We start from the raw sequence: 21,604 nt of genomic DNA, 5'->3' as shown, positions 1-21,604 counted from the left end.
GTGAAGTTTTGTGAGCTCCTCTCAGGTGCGCAGACTTATGTGAGTCTTGTGTTGTCATGGAGAAGTTCGTTTGCGTCTTCGTGTCGACGAACACGCTGAAGTTGTGTCTTCAATTTCTTGAAGGTAGTACGCGACACTTCTGAGTTGATCGTTGCACCATAAGGGAGGACATTAAACAGAATAACGTTTCAGAGCTCTAGAAGACCGTCGCCATGACTCTCATCAGATGAGGGTGCGGCTTTGAACTTTTTCTGCGGAGGAGAGATGATGTGGTTCCAATCCAATGATTGCAGTTTTGTTTCCGGTTCGAAATGTTGGACCATTGTTTCATCACCTATGGTAGATGTTCGTCAAAGAATTGTCACAGTCAGCCTCGTAACACGCAAGCAATTCCGCACAGATAGTTCTTCGTTGCTCTTTATGGTATTCTGTTAGGCGACGAACCCAGTGATTGCACAGTTTCAGTATCCCAGCTAGTGGACGAGTGTGTCAGCACCACCAACAGAGGCGTCCAGTTGATTAACGAGGTTTTGGTTGTAATCCATTGATCACCTCACCTCGAATGAGCGTCTCGGCAAGTTCAAAACATTGCAGCAGTCACAGCTGTGTGCGGCCGGCCGGTGCATGGAGATCCGACAGATTTCCGCGACCTTCTTGCGATGATGACAGACGCCTCGCCCAACTACTCGTCGTGCCAGATCTCCGTAGACATTCTGCAAGCGTCTATGAATACCAGCGCCGCTCTGATTTTCCGCGAATTACAACTCTCTGCTTGGAACGCAGCTCAGTTGCAGAATCCATTTTGAAGGCAGAATCCTAGCACAGCCACCTATCGGAGCTTCATGAAACTATAGAGGCTGAAGCAGAAATTTTCCACGATGTCCCATAGCAAATTCCGCATTTTTTCAATCGAAACTGGCCGAGAAAAATGTCTTTCAGTACTTATTGAACGCCTCTCGCATACCGTACTACCGTACTACCGTAGCGTTATTAATGTGTGTTTTTTGAAGTCTACAGTGATTTTTATTAATGGAACATAGAGAATGCATAAATAATTGTTGAACCCAGCTAGAGCTACAATTCTGTAATCCACAATCCGCATAGTTTCAAATGAAAAAACGAATTGCATATCTTGACGTTAGAGGTCGATATCGTTATCATAACAGTGTGTTCCTCTTTTTATGGAGCCACAGTGTCTGTCTGCCAAAGCGAAAGTAGCTGGTCAATATGTTCAACATATCAAAAAGTATATAAAAGGAAACAGATGCCTCACCCTGTATGTGGGATTTGAAAAACCACACTGCCGGCTGTTTAGAACTCCCTCGCTCCCTGTTCGATCGGAGCAACTCGGGGCGCCGATGGAAGTGGCGGGAAACCTCCGCCGCCGGAAAAACTCCTCCCTGATCTGCTCTACAGCCTCCGGGGAGGAGAGGAAAAACCGGCCATGCCCTTTTCTCGGCAACTATCCTAGAATTAACTTAATAGAATTAGGGAGGACATGGGTAAAACCTAAATCGGGATGGTAGGACTGCGATGTGAAACCCATTCCAACAGAAAGCTATTCCAGAGGCTGAGACATTGAAATAGCTTACTCGGTAGACCGAAGCAGTAATTCTAGAGGTATTTGTAGCGATACAGGAGCTTGACAAAATATAGAAACACAAGAAACGCAACACATTGCCGTGCTTAAAACGGTGCAGGAAAACCGTTGGCTTTCAAAACGCTTTCCGGTCGTCTCGGAATGGAGAAATACAGATCCTGTCAGTTATTAAGGGAATCTTACACCGTTCTTCCCACAAAATTGAGGCAAGTTCAGGTAACGATGCTGGAGGCGGACAGCGACCGTGCAGTCTTCTGGCTCTGAGCACTATGGGACTTCACTTCTGAGGTCATCAGTCCCCTAGAACTTAGAACAACTTAAACCTAACTAACCTAAGGATATCACACACATCCATGCCCGAGGCAGGATTCGAACCTGCGACCTTAGCGGTCGCGCGGTTCCAGACAGTAGCGCCTAAAACCGCTCGGCCACCCCGGCCGGCGCAGTCTTCTGTCCAAAAGACTGAATAATATTTGTGTGTGGTGACTGCGGAGGCCAGGGGAGATGTGATTGTTCATCCTTGTTTTCACAAAACCAGTCCTGGACGGTGCGAGCTTTGTGAATAGGGGCCCTGTCGTCTTGGAACATAGCATCAGCATTGGGGAGCAAGCATTGTAACATGGGATGGACATGATCAGCCAAGTAAAGCGACTATTCAGAATAACAACGGAGCCCTTGGAATACTACGATATGGCTGCCCAAATCATCAACGAGCACCCGCCATATTTCGCTTTTGGGACTTAAACTCAGACCGAACTTGGAAACAGTGCGAAACAAGACTCATCCTTCCATTGCTCCATAGCCTTGGTTTTATGTCTTCTACACTACGTTTTCTAGTTTTGGAATTCAAACTCCCCTGCAATTCCCAGCTGAAGGAGCTTTCATCGTGTTATTTTGTTGCCCACAGGGTTCGCGAGTGCTACATTCAGTTCTGCAGTGACTTTTGCAGCTGTCGTCGTCTTAGGTTTCGTCACTATCGGCTGTAATGAGCGGCGTTCGCGATCACCTAAAGCCGTCGGCAAACGGACCGTGTTGTCGAACGTTAACGTTGAGCGTGCCAAGTTCAACGTGCTGCTGAACACTCAGGAACGATGCGACTTGTGCATACGTTACGTGGGCCCCAACGTGGTATAAGTGATCGCAACGCACTCCAGCGGCAGTTGAGGGAGGTTTCTAGTCCGTAAATCACACTGTTTACTCAACGGGCGCGCGTGAAATTCCCACGTTAGCTCTACTAAAACGCATATTTCCTCCATCGTCCACGAAAAAGAAAGTACCATGTCCAATCAATAAGGGCACAGGCTTATAAAAGTTCCATTACAAACAGTGCGGTAAAATTGTGGAATACTTCTCCCCATAAGATAAACATTATTTCATCATTCCCACATTTTAATGAAACCCCAGGTCAGTCTTACTTGATTACTGTTCCTACCCAGCAGCAGAATCTTTGCAACATGTGAATTACGAAGCGTAAAAGAAAAAGGAGCAAAATATCTTTATACAAGTAGCGCAAACTGTCCTGTAGATTAAGCCAATCGAACAAAGTCACCCCTCAAAAAAAGGTTTACATAACATCAAATTTTATAGTATATACTTATATTAAACTAATAATAAAGTATCAGAACCTAATAAAAACGGGAACGCTAAGGAAAAAAAAAACTGAAAGCATCAAAATGAGAACCACCGCCCTAATAAACAACTCAATACGGGACAGTGACACTACTCATTACGCTGAACCAACAATACAGCTCTTGCCTCTAATCATATTATGTTACCCCTTACTAAAAACCTTAATCGTAGATATGCTACTAATTTAAATTTAATTATAACAAATTGTACTAAGAAAAATGCCTATTTGGGTGGATCTTCAGTGTGTCGCTGCCTTCACAATAATTCTTTTGTCACGAATATTATGTTTCTCATTATTTTATAGGAACGAATAACACAGTTAACAACTGGTTTTGCAGTGATTCTCAATTTGCTGGTGCTCAGAAACGACATATATACATATAGGCGTGAAATGAATGCCAATATGGCGCCTCAAAACTCTGAACTGAAGGGAGTCGGCGTGCGTGTGACGTAGGTGGCGTTGTGTCAGTTCATCGGCCAACGCTCAGAATATCTGACATGCCAGATATTGCTCTGCACGTTCAGAAAGACTCCCGAAACGTGCTATTCCACGCCATGACGTCAGAAACTCGGCACGCTCAACGTTCGGTTGCTCGGTCCGTGTGCCGACGGCTTAATACATACTTTCGTGTCCCGTGACTTAGCGGATCATGTTTTCCCGCGCCCTCGTGTGTGCGGTTGCCTCTTGAAACACCAAACACTTCGGATACCTGGTTACAGAAAAACCAATACGAGCACCAACAATTTGTGCACGTTCGAATTCCCTCAGCTCGGACATGATCACTCACAGCTACACAGAACCCTATTCTGACTGTGACTGACCCTTACAACTTACTGAGGACACTGCGCAGGTGCCGTTAAAAGTCAAATCCAAAGTCCCCGTGACAGACAATGTACAACAGGTTGCGGATGTAGAAGTACATGTAGAGGCAAGAGAGAGTATGACGCGTCCAGAGGCATGCAGCCAGATATTTTTCCCTCTTCAGTCCATATTAGGATGTAGAGAGAAACGGAGCAGATGAAAATGTTGCGAAGCACTCTGCTCCGTACATTCTACAGAATACGCAGGGCGATCCTAATATTTTACCAGTAACTAAAACTGCTGAACTGCGCTTCCATCCAAGAAACAGTATGCAGTGGGGCAATCTACCAAGATACTGTTGCGTCTGAGATTGTTTTTAAAAATGAACTCTGTTTCTTGTTAACATCATTCTATATCTTTTGGAAAGAAGGGTACAATGATCTTCCTCTGGGTGATAATTGCAGCCCAAAGTTATTTTACGCATAATACTTTTTTCGCCTGTAATTATGCTGGAAAATTTTATTTGAAATGTTTCAGTTACTGCAGCTCACTTTCTCTAACTGTATCACGATGGAAGATTCAGAATTTCTGCTCGTACATCAGTTTTTTTAAAAAAGAGCGGATCAGGCTGTGCAAAACTCGCTTGCAGTGATACATGGGTGGGGCAATATTAGCTTATCCCGAAGAAGAAATGGTATCGATGTGATAGTTTCGGCATACAAATAAAAAACAGAGGGGAAAATGTTTTAGTAGTGGTTTGTCTACATTCACTGCGATTCTATACTGTCACTGACAAGCTAAATAAACATTGCATCAAAGATGAGATTCGACAGCTTTAGTAATAGACGTGATAATAATGTTTCAAATTCATGTGACTGTTGTGAATTGTGATACACCTAAACTATTCTGTTTCCAATAGGGAAACAATGAGCAAACTTCACATTAACTGTGTGTACATCTGCTACTGCGAGATGACCTCATTAGTTGTCTTCTTAAAGGGGGCTCCTTCACGGGACCAAGCCCGCGTGCTGCAGGCCATTCTTCTTCCGCACCTTCTTTAGGTGCCGCGCTTGCACGAACAGCGCATGTTAGCGTAAAGTAGGGACCACCCACTTCAATAGGGAACAAAAGACACTTCTCTCTCCTATCGAGAAAAGTAAAATTGTCGTTTCCCCCTTCCCACCCAATAAATAATCCTAAGTGCGAGATGGCGGATGCTGCTAGCACTTCTCCTGCTGTCACCCGCAGCAAGACTGCAACACAAGAGGCGCGAGGATCGACTGCATCCGCCGAAACTCGCGCCCCGCCCGCTACCGAAGGCAAGGAAGCGGCTGGCGACGCTCGACAGCTTGGCGCGAAAGCGCAAAAGCAGCTCGAGTCGCGCCGGCTAATCACCGAACTTTTAGGGGCGGACGTCTCTCCCACCAAAACAACTACACTCAACATCACTTTACACTCACCTGTCACTGGACAGTCATGTACCATTCTCCCACCGACGCCGCAGCCTCAAGAGATCGAGGCAGTGGCGGCGGATGTGGACACAAAACCACTACACAGAGCCCTGGCAGGTGGAGGGCCCAAAACGCAGACCCAGAAAAACACCAGCACAAACAAGCGAGCAACCAAACTCGCTAGGCAACCGAAAGGCGCTGTTGCCTACATCCACTAGTTCATCTCAGGCTAGCAACATTAACACAAAACAAAACGCAAACACAGTTGTGGCGAACAACAACAAAGCACACAAAGCCACAGCGGTGCCCACACAACACAAGACTGGTTTCCCCCCCAGTCGTTATACAAAACTATGGGAACTTTAGTGCCCTTAACACTGCATTCGCGGAAAGGCACATAAACCGCACATTGCATGCAAAGTACTCGGGGGATAGGGCCTTACTGTACGTTGCCACAGAAAACGAATATAAAGATATTCTGACCTTCCTCAAAGATCGGAAGATCGAACATTACACGTACAGAACGCTGGACGAGAGAACCCAGCAGTACGTGATCAAGGGAGTGGATCCCAGTACCCCCAACGAGACAGTACAGGCGGCACTTTGTTATCTGGGATTCGACTGTAAAAGTGCCTTCCGGATGACGGGATTCCGTACACACGCACCGTTACCACACTACATGGTCGAGTTAGCCGACACGGCAGATTCCCGCGCCATCCTGCAGATAAAGAGCTTTCTGCGGATGGACGTACGTGTAGAACTTTACGAACCACCCAACGTCCCCCAACAATGCAACAACTGCCTGCGATTCGGCCACTCGGTCCTCCGCTGCGGCCTGGCAACTCGCTGCCGCGGATGCGCTGGCAACCACAGATCCAACACTTGCACACAAACACCGTCAAACCAGCCACGCCGTGCCAACTGCGGTGGGCCCTATGCGGCAAACTTCAGACAGTGCAGCTCCTACAAGCAGGCGCTGAAGCGTAAACAAGACAAGAGCAGGGTACTGTACGACATACCACGCCCAAGGCCAGCGCCGAACCCAGTAAGGAACGGCGTAACGTTTGCCACGGTTGCACGCCCTGGCGGAACGGCACAGGCTGCGGAACCTCAGCGCCCTACACACACACGCGAAACAACCACTGCAACAGCCACACAACAGCCACAGACAACACCTGAAACCCAACAAGCATCGGTACCAACACCTATGCCCCCAAACAACACGACCCCACTCCCGGAAATCACGTGCTGCGAAGAAACGCACCATATACAGGAAAAAACATCCACACAAGAACCCCCCGAACCCCAAGCCCAGAGGAGGAATAGACGGACACGCAAACACAGGGCGGGGAACACGAAATCACCACAACAGGCCACGCAGCAACAACAGAACAGCAACACACGGGAAAACAGTCAACAAGACACCGAGACTGTAACTCACACTACCATCCCCCTCACCACAGATGTAACACAGGCGCCACAACCTCTGTCACGAAACACAAATGCCGCTCCTAACAACACACCAATACCCGCACAAGCGGCCGCTAACTCCACAACAGCACCTCAGGCTGCCACACCCAACACCAACACACCACCTGGGGGAATGCTGGAAACACTATTCCCCCGACACACGACCGTTCAAATCCTTACCAAGGTGCTGACGGCCGTCACTACACTCATCACCCAGCAAGGGAATCCTTTTCGCGCTACTGAGCGAGACTAAACTTAAACCGCACAAACAATTAAACTTTCCTGGCTACTGTGTCTATCGTACCGACCGACCGGGCGACGCCGTGGCAGGTGGAACTGCAATCGTCATACACAAAGACATTGAGCACACAACATAGAGCTCCCTGAACTGGAAAAAATCGAGGCTACGGCCGTCAGAGTCAAGTTCAACGGTGCCTACACCACACCGATACCGGTATACAACAGCCCTGTAGGCATTTCAACACGCGATATCAGCACATTACTCAACATTTCACCGCGAGTAATAGTCGCTGGAGATCTGAACGCAAAACACCCAGAATGGAATTCACGCATACGAAATCCCAACGGCAAAAAACTGTACGAACATTCACTAGGCAGAAACTACATTATACTAGCGCCGACTGAACCGACGCACATTCCCTATAAGAGGGGACACAGGCCAGACGTGATAGACATGGCCCTCATCAAGGGCATTACAGCGACACTCAACGTTGCCGTTGAAAACGATCTGCCCTCAAACCACCAACCTGTAATACTATACATTGAGGAAACACTGCAGCACATGGAACAACGCAAGATGTTGGACTACGGGCGTGCGAATTGGACATTGTTCAAGCAAACGCTCGATAGCCACATCCCACCTATACACGAAATTAATGAAACAGCACAAATTGACGAGGCAGTAGAAACCCTCACTAACGCCGTCCAGGACGCAATGGTAGGCACCATACCTGATCGCACCTCACAACAACGCAGTGCGGCCCTGCCCCAGGAAATCCTGGGCCTAATCTCAATGAGGAATCGCCTCAGGAGACAATGGCAGCGCACCAGGCGTCCGTACTTCAAACGGCACATTAACAGACTACAGGGCATCATACACGATAAAATACAAACACATAGAACACAACAGTGGAACCAAAAACTCGAAGGGCTGGACACCGCACGACCTGGCGTGTTGGCAACTAGCCCGACACTTCACCAGGGAGAAAATATGCACCCCAACGCTTCAAGGGCCTGACGGACCTGCATACTCAGCGGAAGAGAAAGCAGAACTAATGGTCCGCACACTCGCAGCGTCATTCACACCGAACCTGGTACCATCAGATCCAGTGTTCACACTTGCTACTGACCAAGAGGTTACACGCATTCCAGCCCAACCATCGCGCGACGACATTCGACATGCTAGCACAGCCGAAGTCTCCTGGGCTATAATGCATTCCGCTGCTAGGAAAGCCCCTGGTCATAATGGCATTCAAAACCGTGTCCTCCAGGAGTTCACGGATGAAGCAACTGAGTACCTAACACACATAACGAATGCCATACTAAAACACCAACACTTCCCCGCCTTTTGGAAGACGGCCAAGGTCCTGCTGTTCAGGAAGCCGGGGAAAGACCACAGCCTCCCACAAAATTACCGACCCATCAGCCTTCTGAGCTCGCTCAGTAAGATTGTTGAGAAGGTGATTCTCAAACGCATCACTAGGCACTGCATAACAAATGACATCCTGAGACCGGAGCAATTCGGCTTCAGGAATCACCACTCTACAACACAACAACTCCTTCAACATAAACAAATCTACAGGGGCAGTGTTCCTGGACATCGAAAAGGCTTTCGACCGTCTATGGCACAACGGCCTCATCCGAAAACTCAGCGACGCGGGATTCCCCGACGGGCTGCTGCGTCTAATACACTCATACCTCACAGACAGGAGTTTCAACACTGACGTGCAGGGAAAACAATCAACACGACACGGTATACACGCGGGAGTACCCCAGGGAAGCATCCTAGGGCCCCTACTGTTTTACCTCTACATAAACGATCTCCCAACCACACACAACACAATGATGGCAATCTACGCGAATGACACAGCCATCCTTGCGCAAGGTTGGAAACCATCAAACATTACGTCACGCCTACAGACTGCACTCAGAGTGGCCGAGCCTTGGTTGGAGAAATGACGTGTTAGAGTAAACGTCGACAAGTGCGAAGCCGTTCTGTTCACTAGAAGACCGAAGCAACTGCGCAAACACCGCTACTGCAGACCAATAACTACATGCACGTCCAATACGTTTCCGCGAGAAAGTCAAATACCTCGGTGTCTGGCTGGACCGGAAATTACTCTGGGGGGACCACATACAACACATGACCAACCGAGCTAGCGCGAGGCTCAAACAGCTCTATCCTATGCTCAACAGGCGTAGCACACTGAACAGAAGGGTGTCGAGGTCCATGTACATGACACTTATCCGACCCCTGATGACGTACGCAGCTCCTGTCTGGGGATACGCTGCGCCTACACGCCTGCGCCGTCTGCAGCTCATACAAAACAAAGTACTCAAAATCATAAGCAATGCTCCACGATACACACGCATCGCGGACCTTCACCGGGAATACCGACTTGAGACTCTCACGGTGGTAATCCACAAACTCACCACAAGACTATACAGAAACTCCAGACATTCGCAGAACCCGTTTATTCTGAATCTGGGGAACTACGACCACAACCATAGATGGAAACACAAAAGACCAAAAGACATACTTGTAAGGACATAACATCTATGGCCAAGCATACGCAAACATAACGGCACAGGCGAGCCCCTGTTAATCAGACGCATTTACTGGATATCCAGGTGAAATACACTGCCGAATAACTGGCACCACGCAGGGAAGCCGTACCGTACACTGCATGCAAACAAGCTCCACACATCCCCCACACAGTGAGATGATCTATGGCCGATCTCCCACTACTGTATAACGATCTTGATTGTTCCAGGAATGTAGCAGCTGCAGCAACTGGGACACATCGCCATCGCTTGTCACGGTAATGATGCATGATACCTATACTAACAAATGCAACCTTTCATGAGCTATCGCAGCTAGTAAGCCACTACTGCTCTTACTACCCATCCCACTGTCGCAGAGGTTTTTTTTCCCACGGCACGAGCCATGGCACTTTTTTCCCTCTGCTCTTCAAATCGCTACCCTCACTCGCGTTTCGTCCACTAACACCTGATGGACCGTGTAAATGCGTAGTCCTACCCAGACGCACGGACAACATCACAGCCCAGCATCCTGTGATCCACTTACTAGATAACTAACATGTTTTAAGGAGGTGACAGTAGAACTTTTGGTTTGGTCACCACGTTGGTGCGGGCGTGGAGGAGCCCCATCTCTCATTTTTACTCTGCCTAGCAATTAGTTCACCATTCGTACCACTGTTACGTTGGCGACTTCCGCTTGTTGTAAATAGTAGAGTATTTCAGTTGCTAATACCTTTAAAACTATTTACTAAAGTGGCGAACAAACTCAGTAGCCGGGGACGATGCTCAAAGAAAATACCAAAGTGAAGGCCGGTCAGATACATAGCGAAACTGATATTAGAATACTGGCAGATCTTCGAGAGAAGATAATTGCATCTTACGGTGTCCATTCTAATTAATGAAAGTAAGTTTCCCTTTGTAAAGTTAAATTAATGGGAAATGGGTCAGGGGGAGGGAGAGAGAGAGAGAGAGAGAGAGAGAGAGAGAGAGGGAGAGAGAGAGAGATTGGGAGGAGGAGGGGGGGAGGTGAGATTGGAAGAAGAGCTATGTACATAACGGGACTGTTTAGTAAGCACAACGTTGTGTCAGAAATGATGTACAAATTCCAGAAGAAGAGCTACTGGGATCTCACAATGCTTCACAGATAGGCTTAACTATAAAAATTCCAGAATTAGAGAAGTTCAAGCTAATATGTGAGCGCAACGACTGTTACTCATTGCTGCGCACGATCCAATAACAGGACATAAAAGAAGTAAAATCCAAAGTTACGGTGGCTACATCTACATATGAAAGATCAAGAGAAGTAAATGAACAGAATATAACAATTAAATCCCACAAATCTGTCCCATGCTGAGATTTTATTTAGCTTCGGCTTGACTGTCTGTATACTAATTCACGTCCATACTAAACGGTCCTTTTTAGTTTATCAGGCTGAGACGTTTCCTTAGCTGCGACTTAACGATGTTGTTGTTTTGTATTACGGAAAGTTTAATTCTTAGACTGAAACTAATATGGTCGCTACTGGCAACTAGACACACACAGATATATTTCTTTTCGAGCTGGAGATATTAACGAGGAAGAGAGTTGTGGGTGGCGTTACCACCGGACCAAGAGCACTATTCTGATAGTAATATGCTGGTGGAGCTGCCGGCACTGACGAAGGAAATATCGTACACAGAATGTCTTCGTTGCAGTCTTCCGTTAGTGACGCATTGGATGCAAACCACACCACATTGAGTAAGAACCAGTAAATCCGGATTCCTTAAAGAATCGAACTCCAATACATAGAACAGCTTTACAGGTGTGATTATTTTGCAAATGAGAGAATGTGTCAAATATTTGACGTTGAGCGAGAAAAAAGTTTAGAAAAGGTTTGAAATTACATTTAAAGTTTATTGGAAGTCGCTAAGTGATCTCATTATGAAACGCTAGATGAATATAATGTGGATAATTTGCGCTCTGTTTTAAGCAAGAGCAAGATTCTTCACGCATCTCGATGTTTATGACGTCATTTATCCTGGACTGTGCTTCATACAATGATACTATAATTTTTCCGGTGCGTCCATCGATATATGTAGACAGAAACGATTTACAAAGTGTGTCGCAAAGTGAGTTGCGAATTGAGTAAGCAGTGAAGAAGTAATAAATTAAAACTTTATGTCTGATGCTGAAGTATTACTGCATGAGTACTAAAAATGTACAAAGCGATAAGCTTTTTTTCCTTTCATCATTTTGTTGGGGGGGGGGGGGAGTCAGCACCGAAAAGTTTCGTAAAGTTTGAAATCATGTGTAGAGTTTACTGGAAGTCGCAAAGTGCTCTAATTCTCAAATGCTGGATGAATAACGTTCGGGTATTTGGCGGCTGCCTCAAGACTAACACACAATTTCGAACTATAATACTTATCTTATTGTGTTAGACTTATAAGATTACACTTCTTAATGAGTAGATTTGACAAATTTTAAAATTTTTAAATTCGCTCAATAATAATGTGAAGTATTGAAAATGAAAATTTCGTTGCCCCTCTAACGCGTTACATTGGCACCCTGCAACTGGTATTAGATTCCGTGATAGTAACGTATTAATATAGAAGTGTTTTTGCGCTATACTCTTCTTGTGTATATTCTAGTAAAGCGTTAAGTTGTAGAGAACGTGTCAGTACGAATCAGTGGTTGATCTCTTGTTGTAGATTGTATTTCACAGCTTCACTCACAATTGTTGTGCTATGAATAAGACCTATCAGTTATTTATACTACCATACTACTTAATTCTCAGCTACGTCCTATAGATATTTATTGCAGGAAGTGCAAAATGTGTGGCTGTAGTACATAATTATATCTGACTGAAACGTTTCGTGCAGTTTCCCTATTTTTCATTTTCTAAAAATAAATACTGAATTAAAAATGTACGCTTGATTCAAATGGTTCAAATGGCTCTGAGCACTATGGGACTTAACATCTGTGGTCATCAGTTCCCTAGAACTAAGAACTACTTAAACCTAACTAACCTACGGACATCACACACATCCATGCCCGAGGCAGGATTCGAACCTCCGACCGTAGTGGTCACGCGGTTCCAGACTGAAGAATGTACGCTTGTTTTGATTAGTTATTTACGTATTCTGTCCATCTTATACTGATCAGAAAAGTAGATTTACAGAAATACAGGACTTTTTGTGCTTTATGTTCCTAGATATCAAAGTGAGACACGGCCTGACTGATTTAGGTATATACGCTACTGGCCATAAATTGTTACACCACGAAGATGACGTGCTACGGACACGAAATTTAACCGACAGGAAGAAGATGCTGTGATATGCAAATGATTAGCTTTTCAGAGCATTCACACAAGGTTGGCGCCCGTGGCGACACCTACAACGTGCTGACATGAGGAAAGTTTCCAACCGATTTCTCATACACAAACAGCAGTTGACCGGCGTTGCCTGGTGAAACGTTGTTGTGATGCATCGTGTAAGGAGGAGAAATGCGTACCATCACGTTTCCGACTTTTATAAAAGTCAGATTGTAGCCTATCGCGATTGCGGTTTATCGTATCGCGACATTGCTGCTCGCGTTCGTCGAGATCCAATGACTGTTAGCAGAATATGGAATCGGTGGCAGGAGGGTAATATGGAACGCCGTGCTGGATCCCAACGGCCTCGTATCACTAGCCGTCGAGATGACAGGCATCTTATCCACATGGCTGTAACGGATCGTGCAGCCACGTCTCGATCCCTGAGTCTACAGATGTGGACGTTTGCAAGACAACAACCATCTGCACGAACAGTTCGACGACGTTTGCAGCAGCATGGAATATCAGCTCGGAGATCATGGCTGCGGTTACCCTTGACGCTGCATCACAGACAGGAGCGCTTGCGATGGTGTACTCGACGACGAGCCTGGGTGCACGAATGGCAAAACGTCATTATTTTGGATGAATCCAGTTTCTGTTTACAGCATCATGATGGTCGCATCCGTGTTTGGCGACATCGCGGTGAACGCACATTGGAAGCGTGTATTCGTCGTCGCCATACTGGCGTATCACCCGACGTGATGGTATGCCATTGGTTACACGTCTCGGTCACCTCTTGTTCGGATTGACGGCACTTTGAACAGTGGACGTTACATTTCAGATGTGTTACGACCCGTGTTTCTGCCCTTCATTCGATCCCTGCGAAACCCTACATTTCAGCAGGATAATGCAGGACCGCATGTTGCAGGTCCTGTACGGGCCTTTCTGGATACAGAAAATGTTCGATTGCTGCCATGGCCAGCACATTCTACAGGTCTCTCACCAATCGAAAACGTCTGGTCAATGGTGGCCGAGCAACTGGCTCGTCACAATACGCCAGTCACTACTCTTGATGAACTGTGGTATCGTGTTGAAGCTGCATGGGCAGCTGTACCTGTACACGCCATACAAGCTCAATGCCCAGGCGTATCAAGGCCGTTATTACGGTCAGGGGTGGTTGTTCTGGGTACTGATTTCTCAGGATCTATGCACCCAAATTGCGTGAAAATGTAATCACATGTCAGTTCTAGTATAATATATTTGTCCAATGAATACCCGTTTATCATCTGCATTTCTTCTTGGTGTAGCAATTTTAATGGCCAGTAGTGTAAAAGACGATGCGACGGTATTTTATAACTTAGTGAGGTGACACCGACTTGAGCATTAAGTGATCTTAGTAGCATTGCAGTCTTAAGCAATCATCAACACACACTGACGGGAGATCGATGTACACGTATGCGGATGGCGCTTGTGTCACTTGCACAGGGTATAAAAGGGCAGTGCATTGGCGGAGCTGTCATTGGTACTCTGGTGCTTCGTGTGAAAGGTTTCCCACGTGATTATGGCTAGACGACGAGAATTAACAGATTGTGAAGGCGGAATGGTAATTTCGCGACCCACAGTGTTAAGAATGTGTCGAGAATACCACATTTTAGGCACTACCTCTTAGCACCGACCGACGGCCTTCACATAATGACGGAGAGAGCGGCGTTTGCGTTGAGTTGCCAGTGCTAATAACCACAGAAATCAATGTATGACGTACAAGGAATGTATTCGTTAGGTCAGTGCGGCGAAATTTGGCGTTAATGGGTTATGGCGGCAGACGAGCGACGCGAGTGAGTTCGCTAACGGCACGACATCGCCTGCCGGCCTCTCCAGAGGTTATGGCCATATCGGTTGGACCCTAGACGACTGGAAATCCGTGGCCTGGTCAGATGAATCCCGAATTTAGTTGGTAAGAGCTGATGATATGGTTCGAGTGTGGCGTAGGCCCCACGAAGCCATGGACCCAAGTTGTCCACAACACACTCTGCGAGCTGGTAGTGGCTGCATAATGGTGTGAGCTGTGTTTACATGGAATGAACTGGGTGCTTTGGCCCAAATGAACCAATAATTGACTGAAAATGTTTATGTTCGGGTACTTGGAGACCATTAGCAGCCATTCGTGGACTTCATATTCTCAAACAACGATGCAATTTTTATGGTTGACAATGTGTCGTGTCACTGGCCTACAGTTGTTCCCGATTGGTTTGAAGAACTTTGTGGGCAATTAGAGTGAATAAATTGGCCACCAAGATCGCCCGCCATGAATCCCATCGAACATTTGTGGGACATAATCGAGGGGTGAGTTCGTGCACAACATCGTGCGTCGACAACACTCTCGTAATTATGGACGGCTGTAGGAGCAGCATGGCTCAGTATTTCGGCAGGGACTTCCAACGACTTGTTAAGTCCATTCCACGTCGAGCTACTCTGCGGCGCGCAGGTCACCCAATGTGGCGTCGAATGTAATAAGACCCGCACCAAGGCGGCCGGACCTACCCCGTAAGGGGCCTCCCAGCCAATGACGCCAAACGCTCATTTCATTTCATTTACTCTGTTACGCCGGGAAAAAGGATGTCCGACGCGATATTAGGACGAATCCCATGATTCTTGTCACCTCTTTGTAGGTGATTTCAAATTCCATTGTAGAAACAGTGAAACAGTGAAATAAATGGATAACACATTAGCTTCATAATCTGGTTTTCTGTTGTTATTGAAGAACTTACATTGCAATATCAACACGCCAGAAACGCGTAGTTGTGAAATTCGTCGATTTTTTTTTTTTGTGTACGTCAAATTAATGAAGCAACTTGCATGTGTTCACCGTAGAGTTTTTAATCATTATATTGGCATAATAAAAAATGCTACGAAGGCAGTAGACGGAATTCATTACAAACTTTTATAAGTGTGTGTGTGTGTGTGTGTGTGTGTGTGTGTGTGTGTCTTTTTTTTGCACAAAATGGAAGTACAATGATTTATCCCATTTTCAGACACCCAAACTGTTATGAACTCCTTCACATTAATATCATCATTTTATGGCGTACACCAATTTAAAAAAAGCCCTCGGATGTAATTACAACATGTCTCTTCTATCGATGTACGAGGGTTGCTCAGAAAGTAATGCACCGTATTTTTTTTTTCTCAGCCGAAAACAATGTTACGAGTGCTAAACGTTACGTGTGTATTATTTGAAGTCTCCTGAGTGAACGTGCCAAGTATAGTCACTTCCGACAGATAGCGTAGCTGCAGGACAGTCTGAAAATGGCGTTTGTAGGTGATGTACGTTACAAGCAACGTGCCGCCATTGAATTTCTCACTGCAGAAACAGAAACTGTGGGGAATATTCACAAACGCTTGTGCGCAGTCTACTGAGGATCTGCTGTCGACAGAAGTACAGATCGTCCCTGGGCACGGAGGGTGACGTCATCAGATGGCGGTTCGGCGGAGCTCCACGATTTGCAGCGGTCGGGGAGCCCGTCCACGGCTGTCACAACTGACATGTTGCAGCGAGCCGATGTCATTCGCGAGGACGGACGCATTGCGACTCGGCAATTGGTACTGCATCTGTGTGGATGCAATTATCCACACTCTTGGATATTGACAAATTTGTGAAAGATGGGTCCCGCGGTGTCTAACGGTGGGTCACAAATTGCATACAAAAAACATTTGTCTTCATTTGTTAGAACGTTTTCAAGCTGAGGGGAAGGCTTTCCTATTCCGAATTGTGACAGGTGATGAAACCTGGGTTCACCATTTTGAGCCTGAAACAAAACGACATTCGATGGAATGGCGCCACTACCCACAGGAGAAGAAATTCAAAATAACTGCTTCCGCCGGTAAGATCATGATCACAGTGTTCTGGGACTGTGAAGGTGTGATTCTCATTAATGTGATGCAATTGTGCGGTACCATTAATTCAGAAGCATATGGCAACACGTTAACAAAACTCATGACGCGCTTCTGGCCACTTCGGCGCCACAGCAACCCAGGAGATGTTTTGCTGCAACACGATAATGCTCGGCCCGAAACAAGTCTGAGGACTGCTGGACACATCGAAAAACACGGTTGGACAGTGCTACCCCATCCACCATACAGCCCTGACCTAGCAAGCACCCTCGGACTTCCAGTTGTCTGGGCCATTAAAGGACGCCGTTCGTGGGGGACATTATGAGGACCATGGGGAAGTGAAGCGCCGGCTCCGCCACCAGGGCAAGGACTGGTACCGACAGGGCGTACACGGCCTTGTTTCGCGCTGGAGGGAGGCCATAGAACAGGCTGGAGATTACGTGGATAAATAGGGTGTGTAGATAAAGCACCATTCTTTCGAGTGTGTAATTCTCATTGCGTTCAGTAAAGAATTGTTGAAGAAAAAAACGCGGTGCAGTACCTTCTGGGCAACACTCGTATCGAAATCGATAACAGGTTAAAGTAGACTACATTTGAATCACAAAATATTCTTCTTGCTGGATCTAAGAACTATCTAAAGCTCATGATATAAAAATAAAAATAATAGTTTACAAGGTAGATAATACATTTACAATTTACAGCAGAAGAGATACGATTAGTAATAAAGATACTAGAAAAGAATTAAATATCTTCAACATGAATGAAAAATGTCAAAAGTATCGTGAAAATTTGAGACAATGCCCATGAAAAGGACAGGTCGTAGCATTTCCTAGAATATCCTGAACTACAAACCGATTGGGAAAAAGAGATACTGGAAAACCTCGGAAAAAAAAGGTTATGATTTTTTTTTGTGACTTCAGAACTTGCAATATCCTAATCCTTGAAAGGAAGACGACTACTACTACTACTACGACGACGACGACGACGACGACGGAAGGCCATTTACAACAATATAAAAAAATAAAAACATACTGAGATTAGTCGCAGCGAAACGTTTACCAACGATCTTAGAAAATCAGGGCAGATGTATGAATGATTCGTGAAAGGCTTCTCTCCTGCTCTTATCTGTAGCGTCGTTGTGCGATATCGTGACGCGAGTCACCTGCTGTCCTGCAGCTCTGATCGCTTCCACGACTGTGCTGGTTAATTACTGGTCTGTTACACTGACATACCCCGGATCGCTGAAACTAGAAAGGCAGGCAGGAATACAGTTTCAGGAATATTTACCCCACCGTGTCGAAGGATAGGAACCTCGCACCTACCGAACATGAGTCCATTTATTATCCACCTCCCTACTGCGTGTGAAGTATGTTCTTTATGTCGTCATGGGTTGGGTCGGTGCCTTAATATTGTTACCGGAAATCATCGGGAAACTAAAATTTACTAAACATTTAATCTGATTTGTTTTTCGAAATCCGTTTCCGAGATTTGCGCTCCAAAACCTCCTGCAGCCATATACGTGTAGGAGTGCAGTTTTCATGATGTTTGGCTTTATCATAGGGAATTGCTTCAGTTGCAAAGGGTCTGTGACAGCCTGTAAATGTAGATAACTAACTCCTTAATGTAGCTCGGAAACGTCATTGGGCGTACTACAGGTCTATGAGGCACACTTCAGGTACCTTTGTGTCTGTCTACATTTTCAGCATTTAGATTAAGGCCTTGTGTTTAGCTTCGCAAGAGTAACCAATCCAGCTGAAAACATTACTTAATACTCACGAGTAAGTGTTGCATCAGCATGCTAACAATGGCAGAGGGAATCACATTATTTTCTGTAACACATGTTGTGCGTTCACATTTACCCATATGTGTAAAAAACTAATCCATGAATAGCTTCACTTTGGTCTCACTCAATAAAAACTATCTATTGAAATCCGTGCACTATCCTGGTAAAGACCGTTCTGCATGTTTGGCCCTTGACTTTGGAATTCTGAAAGATGTCGATTTAGTCCTCCTATAATGCTGTGTATTTATATTCATTCGCGAAGGTCTGACTTGTGCTGTCATGATCCCTGGCGATAATTTTCTGAGGAAATACTTGCCTATATGTGTCTGATGTATATTGATGAAGTCGTACTTTGGAATAAAGCAGAATAGGTATTAATTCAGTTGACCGACCTGCTTGACATTTTAGGAGTTTGAATTTCTGCGTCTTCCACTATACAGTCATACCACAGATAACTTAAATTTATCCGTATTGTAATGTGAATGGTTGAGATCTGCGGGAGTAGTATGAAATTTACTATACTTCACGCGTGCTGACGCTTAGTAAATACCGTACGTAAGTTAGCTTTTGTTGACATTCCTATTCTTTTTTCTCATATTGGTATCTGTTATTACAAGTTGACATGTGTAATAACGTGATACGAGGAAGAACTGATTCATCCCGCTACTTTATTTAAACTTTAGGATAAACAGCGTCTGCATATCACACACACACACACACACACACACACACACACACACACACAACGCTACACCTAACACGATCGCATGAGTCATCTGCAGTAAACAGATACGTGTAAGCCCAATAGGCATAATACACCGCACAGGTGAAATTAACGTTTTAGCGAAGGGGGATATCGTTTCTAATTTTTGTGATTTTTTGTGCCAACAGTCCGCATTGCATTGTGGCCGGCTTCTTATTTGCCGTTGCAGTTTTAAATGTTCGTAACTGGTGGTCGACGTCCATATAGGGAATGTGAGGGGCACCACAAATGGAATTCCTTAACCAAATCCCAATTGTAGGGTGAGTTGGAATTTCTGAAGTTGAAGTTAAAATATTGTTTGTTTATAATTACATTGTAAGCCCATAAGAAACCTTAAGTTTCAAAAAGAAACCGAAGTATAGATCCAGGTAAAAGGACCGAAGTTCCACAACGACAGCGTTTGCACTGAAATAGCATGTACTCCACCAGTATCATTGGAACACCACATTGAAAATCTCTCCGTTATTGGAGGATGAGAGGCGGCTGCTAGACCACAAAGCACGGCAAGAAAGAACAGTTTACTCTTCCACAACCACCACATTTTTCAGCTAGCGATGCCACTAAATGTCACGGTATGTTCATTAGTGCTTGTAAGAACCCTTTCTTTGTTCGTGGCAGACGAACTACCTGAGAGTGAGTCACGAATCCAGTGACGCCTCCATTGAGCGTCTCGAGAAATGTGTCACTGTGTGATGAAAGTCCGCACGGTTTTAAGCCGCTGCTGCAGCTGCGCAGAGGTACAGCTTACAGCTGCTTGTGGCGCGACGCGTGCAGAGAGGGCCGGGCGCCGTGTAGATACTCACCAGCTTGAGCAGCTTGATGAAGATGGAGGCGATGCTGAGTATCTTGGCGGACATGGTGGTGCCGCGCGCGTCACGTCTCAGCCGACAATGGCGGGTCCTGGCGTGGCTGCAGCTGTGGCCTGCCCCGTAGATAACTCGCGCCACCCGATAACGCCGACACACCTGTCGGGAGCGCCCTCTGTGACGCCGCGGACCACAGCGCCGCCATATCTGGGCTGCCACACTGCGACATGCCCACTGGACTGCCGGGGGCCGCGCTCGTTGGTAATGACACCGCTACGCGATAGCGCTCCATCCCAACAGTTCTCTGAACCTCGCAGTCTCCCACAACAATTGGAACAACACGTCACTTCTATAGTGGTGTCTTTGCAGTATTTTATCTCGATAATGAGGTCGTGACAGAGCCAAAACAGCACTTCTCCCTTTTGACAACGGACTTCTATTGCCTTTCTGCCGTTGTATTGTATCAAACGTGAAGCACCCAAAGGATACGGTCGCATGTCAGAACAAGTACACACCATCGACTGTTATGTAAATGATCAGAGTTGCAGTTCTCTCTGTCACGTAGAATGCCCAGCAGAGTACACTATTGTTGTTCTTGTTTAGAGTTGTTACCAGGTGTGGTAGGATATGTAAGAAGTCCTCAGCGATGTTGAGTGATTACTTCCAAGGACAGGGTGATGCTGTGTATTCGTGTGGGACCGTTATAAGGAACTGAAGGAGTTTGGGATGGGCCTCATTGTGGGTCTCCATGTGGCCAGCTGGTCAAATCGTGCAATGTCCAGATTTGTGGGGCATTCGAATGCGATAGTGGCTCAATGCTGGATTGGAACATTCGAATATGGCAGCAGCCTGATCTTGGATTGCATGGACGCTTGAGGGCAGACATACTCGTCGTCGAGGGTGCAGTCGACCACGCGTGGCCAGCCTTGGGCAGTAAGGTGCACCAAGCACATCGTAATCCTGTCACATCTGCGCCTGCCGTCCGAAAACAAGTAATGGATACCTCGCAACATTCTGTGTCATCCCTCACCTTTGATCGGAGGCTAGGAACAGGCGGACGACGGAATGGCAGTGCATCTACATCTATACTCCGCTAGCCACCAAGCGGTGTGTGGCGTTTTACGTTTAGTGTTCCTTGCGCGACTTCACTGCGTTTGATGTGGTGCGCCCGCAGTTTACCTTCTTACCGCTCAGACAGTGTAGCGTGCTAGTGGAAATGTGCACTCAGGCGAGAGAGATTTGCACGCGTGCGAGAGTACGCCACTGCGTAAAAAAATGTTTGGAAGTCTGGATCTCTCCTAAAAAAATCTTATTAAAGAAAACACACAAAGTTCCTGATGAT

General features: G+C 46.1%; 2 protein-coding genes across 2 annotated transcripts in view; one reads left to right on the top strand and one right to left on the bottom strand.

Annotated features, from left to right (window-relative positions):
* The window catches only part of LOC126236798 (protein snakeskin-like), a 55,439-nt gene extending 35,028 nt beyond the window's left edge, over positions 1 to 20,411 (bottom strand). Inside the window, exon 1 of the mRNA XM_049946385.1 lies at positions 20,260 to 20,411. Within this exon, the coding sequence (XP_049802342.1) occupies positions 20,260 to 20,313 (54 nt within the window). The 5' untranslated portion in view covers positions 20,314 to 20,411. The remainder of the gene's footprint in view (positions 1 to 20,259) is intronic.
* LOC126235238 (adenylosuccinate lyase) overlaps positions 20,347 to 21,604 on the top strand; it is a 52,257-nt gene continuing 50,999 nt past the window's right edge. The window contains exon 1 of the mRNA XM_049943970.1: positions 20,347 to 20,523. Coding sequence (XP_049799927.1) covers positions 20,347 to 20,523 — 177 coding nt within the window. The remainder of the gene's footprint in view (positions 20,524 to 21,604) is intronic.

Source organism: Schistocerca nitens, chromosome 2 (genome assembly GCF_023898315.1).
Source record: "Schistocerca nitens isolate TAMUIC-IGC-003100 chromosome 2, iqSchNite1.1, whole genome shotgun sequence".
In the NCBI taxonomy this organism is placed as follows: Eukaryota; Metazoa; Arthropoda; class Insecta; order Orthoptera; family Acrididae; genus Schistocerca; species Schistocerca nitens.
Note: the sequence above shows the minus strand (reverse complement) of the source record. Positions and strands in the feature narration are given on the sequence as shown.